This window comes from Engraulis encrasicolus, chromosome 24, assembly GCF_034702125.1.
Source record: "Engraulis encrasicolus isolate BLACKSEA-1 chromosome 24, IST_EnEncr_1.0, whole genome shotgun sequence".
In the NCBI taxonomy this organism is placed as follows: Eukaryota; Metazoa; Chordata; class Actinopteri; order Clupeiformes; family Engraulidae; genus Engraulis; species Engraulis encrasicolus.
In genome coordinates this window covers 5,885,659-5,888,983 of record NC_085880.1, presented here as the reverse complement: position 1 = coordinate 5,888,983, position 3,325 = coordinate 5,885,659, and the positions used below count along the sequence as shown (strand labels likewise).

Below are 3,325 nucleotides of genomic sequence, written 5' to 3'. Positions count from 1 at the left end.
GCAGTCATCAACAGCCGTGAACATTGCCACAGAGCTGAAAGAACGCCTTTCCATAATCCTTCCCGATCAAAAAGAAAAACTCATCTGCCAAGCTTATGATGGAGCGAGCGTAATGAGAGGTGCCACTGGTGGTGTTCAGAAGCGAATAAAAGAGGACTACCCAAATGCGCACTACATCCACTGCTACGCGCACCAGTTGAACTTGATCATGGAACAAGCCACCAGTCACATTTCTAAAGTAAGGAACTTTTTTTCGGACCTTGGTGGCTTTGCCAGTTTTTTTTTCAAGATCACCCAAGAGGACCAGTGTATTGGACGAAATGGTTTCCCGCAGGCTGCCAACTTCCAGCAAGGTCAGGTGGAACTTTCACAGCCGCGCTGTCAACACGGTGTTTGAACACAGAGAGGATCTCATCAAATGTTTCCATGCCATACGAGACTCGGGAGACTTCGATGAAATCACCGTGAGAGAGGCAGGAGCATATGCAAGGATCCTGGAAGACCCAGACTTCAGGTTCTTCCTGCAACTTTTTCACCAGATCATGCCCCTTGTAGACACTCTCTATGCCAGGCTACAGAAGAGGAGCATCGACTCAGTGTACATTAAGAGATGCATCCAAAGATTCCAGGAGGACATACAGAAGATCAGGTACTAATTTGATTTGGTTTTAGATACATTATTTTATGGTTTTCTGCTTCAATAACATCAGTTAAAAAATAATGAAAGCCGTAAAAAATAAACGAATTAAACAAACACCTTACTTCCCCTTCACAGAGATTCTCTCCATGCCATGACAGTGGAGCACAGCAGTCTATCCCTGCAATCAAGAAAACGTGTGGCTCTCTCTTCAGAGGATCACCAACGAATTGCAGCTGAAGTGAGTAGAAAGCATGCCTTGTATTAAAAAAAAGCCTTGTAGAAATAACTAATTACATACATTCATGTGGGTGGTTGACGTTTAAGGGCGTAACGCCAAAAAAAAAAAAGTTTGGTAACACTTTCTATGAAGCCCATATCTATAGCCCATTATGAGCGCATTTATAACAAATTATAATGCACATTATAATTACTTACAACGCATTATGACTACACCCATGATGTTTCATGATGTGTTTCCTGATGTGTTATGTTATCAGTAACAAATAACCATGAATCTATCTTATAATGCTTTATAAATCCACGGGTGTTATGAGTGCTCGTGACTGGATATAAACTACAGGCTGCCTGATGGGGCTTATAGTACATTACGATGCATTATAGATGTGTATTATATAGTGCATTATAGATGCATCCATATGAACTTCACTTTACTTAGAGCACACATTGATGATAATTATGACAGTTTATCATCCAGGTCTGTGCATAGAGGGGTATAGGTGCTCATAATGTACTATAAGCCCCATCAGGCAGCCTGTAGTTTATAGCCAGTCATGAGCACTCATGACACCCTTGGATTTATAAAGCATTATAAGCTAGATTCACAACTGTTAATATAAAGCATCATGAAGCATTATGGCTGTAGTCATAATACATTATAAGTAATTATAATGGGCATTATAATTTGTTATGAATGCGCTTATAATGTGGGCTTTACGTAAAGTGTTACCAAAAGTTTTTACAATTCCTTTTTAAAGGAAAAATAACAGTTTTGTAGATTTTTAACCAATGTTATGAAAAAACAAGGCGTCACGTCTCCCACCCATATACTGTATTGTACCTTTTTAAGGGTGCACTTCAGAATTGCTATTTATTGCTATTTATATATTTATTACTCCCAAGTGATGTGGAAGGCTTTAATTTTGCTCTATTGTACTGATGGTCAATTACACTGGCCTACTTATTAACCAGGTGCTATACATACTCATTTATGTTTCTTTTCTTAATTAAAACACAACTATATCAATGGATTAATAACACAATTAACTTGTGTAGCCTTTTAAACAGACATGCTACACATGTTTCTTTTTTAAAGCTTACTATTTGATCAAAGTTGTAAACCAGTTGGGCTATAAACAGCTGGCCTAATTACCAGCATTTCATGTGCACAAACTCCATTAGCAGACAATGTCTTATACACTGCTGCCATCTAGTGGCCAATCATAGACATGCTAAAAACCAAGTGCCTTTTTACCCATTTCTTGAATGCCTTTGTTTTTTTTAGGTCTGTGATACCATACTGGGGCACACCAGAGAGAGGTTCCAGTTCACAGACCATCTCATCTGTGCAACCCTCCTGCAGTGCGATCGGTTTGAAGATTATCAAGTGGATTTTCCAGAGGAGGCTCTTAAAACCACAGTGAAGGCTTACCCTGTCCTTGACAGCAGCAGGCTGAAGACAGAGCTAGAACTCCTCTACAGCAACGAGGAATTCAGAGCGTGTAGTGGTGCGGTGGACTTCCTCCAATTCTTTATGGAGAACAACTTGGGGGAGCTTTTTTCAGAGACGGTAACCCTTTTGAAAATACTTGTCACCACACCAATGACGACAGCAGAAGCAGAGAGGTGCTTCTCGACTCTTAAGCGAGTGAAAACATTCCTGAGAAACACAATGTCGCAAGATCGCCTCAACGCACTGGCTACCCTGTCTATGGAGAGGGCCATAGTAACAGAGATGACTGACTTTAACGTTAAAGTCATTGACACATTTTCAAATTTAAAAGAGAGAAGGGCCAAGTTCCTCTACAAGTAGCACTTAAGCATTTAAGCACTTTTGTGTGTGTGTGTGTGTGTGTGTGTGTGTGTGTGTGTGTGTGTGTGTGTGTGAGAGAGAGAGTCAGTGAGAGAGAGAGAGAGAGAGAGAATGAGAGAATGAGAGAAAGAGTGTGTGTGTGATCCGAATACATCAAATACATGTAAATGTATCCACTTTTCATTACATAAAATTTTCACTTTGTATTTCTAATTTTCTGACTACCTGTGTTTCTTTCAATAGTTATTTGAATGCACTGTCTTGAGCAGGTCAAGCTGAACAGGTTACCCCAAAATACACCAGAATGCAGGAAATTGCATCCTAGAAATCCAAATTTTTCTGGGGGGGGCCCCCAGACCCCCCGCAAGGGAATAGTCGCAATATTAATTTCATAGCTGAAAGTGTGCCCTACCTAATATTTCTGTCACCAGCCGCCACTGACACACACACACACACACACACACACACACACACACCTCTTAATTGACAGAATAAATGCACCTGCCATTGTGTAATATTGCCTAGATTAGTGATGGCTTTGATTAAAGAGAGGATAGCAGAGACCAAGATGAGGGCCTGCCAATGTGTGGCAGTGTGTGTGTGCGTGCGTGCGTGTGTGTGTGTGTGTGTGTGTG

The 3,325-nt window shown here is 40.7% G+C and overlaps 1 protein-coding gene across 2 annotated transcripts in view; it reads left to right on the top strand.

The window, feature by feature from the left end:
• Positions 1–3,020, top strand: part of LOC134440739 (uncharacterized) — a 4,297-nt gene extending 1,277 nt beyond the window's left edge. The window contains exons 1-3 of one of the 2 annotated variants that reach the window (XM_063190841.1): positions 1–649; positions 776–878; positions 2,163–3,020. The exon at positions 1–649 is cut by the window's left edge and continues 1,277 nt beyond it. In XM_063190841.1, coding sequence (XP_063046911.1) covers positions 321–649; positions 776–878; positions 2,163–2,690 — 960 coding nt within the window. In that variant the 5' untranslated portion in view covers positions 1–320 and the 3' untranslated portion in view covers positions 2,691–3,020. Of the gene's footprint in view, positions 879–2,162 lie in introns of both variants that reach the window. The other variant, XR_010033023.1, reaches the window with a different exon arrangement.
• Positions 3,021–3,325: the final 305 nt, after the last annotated feature.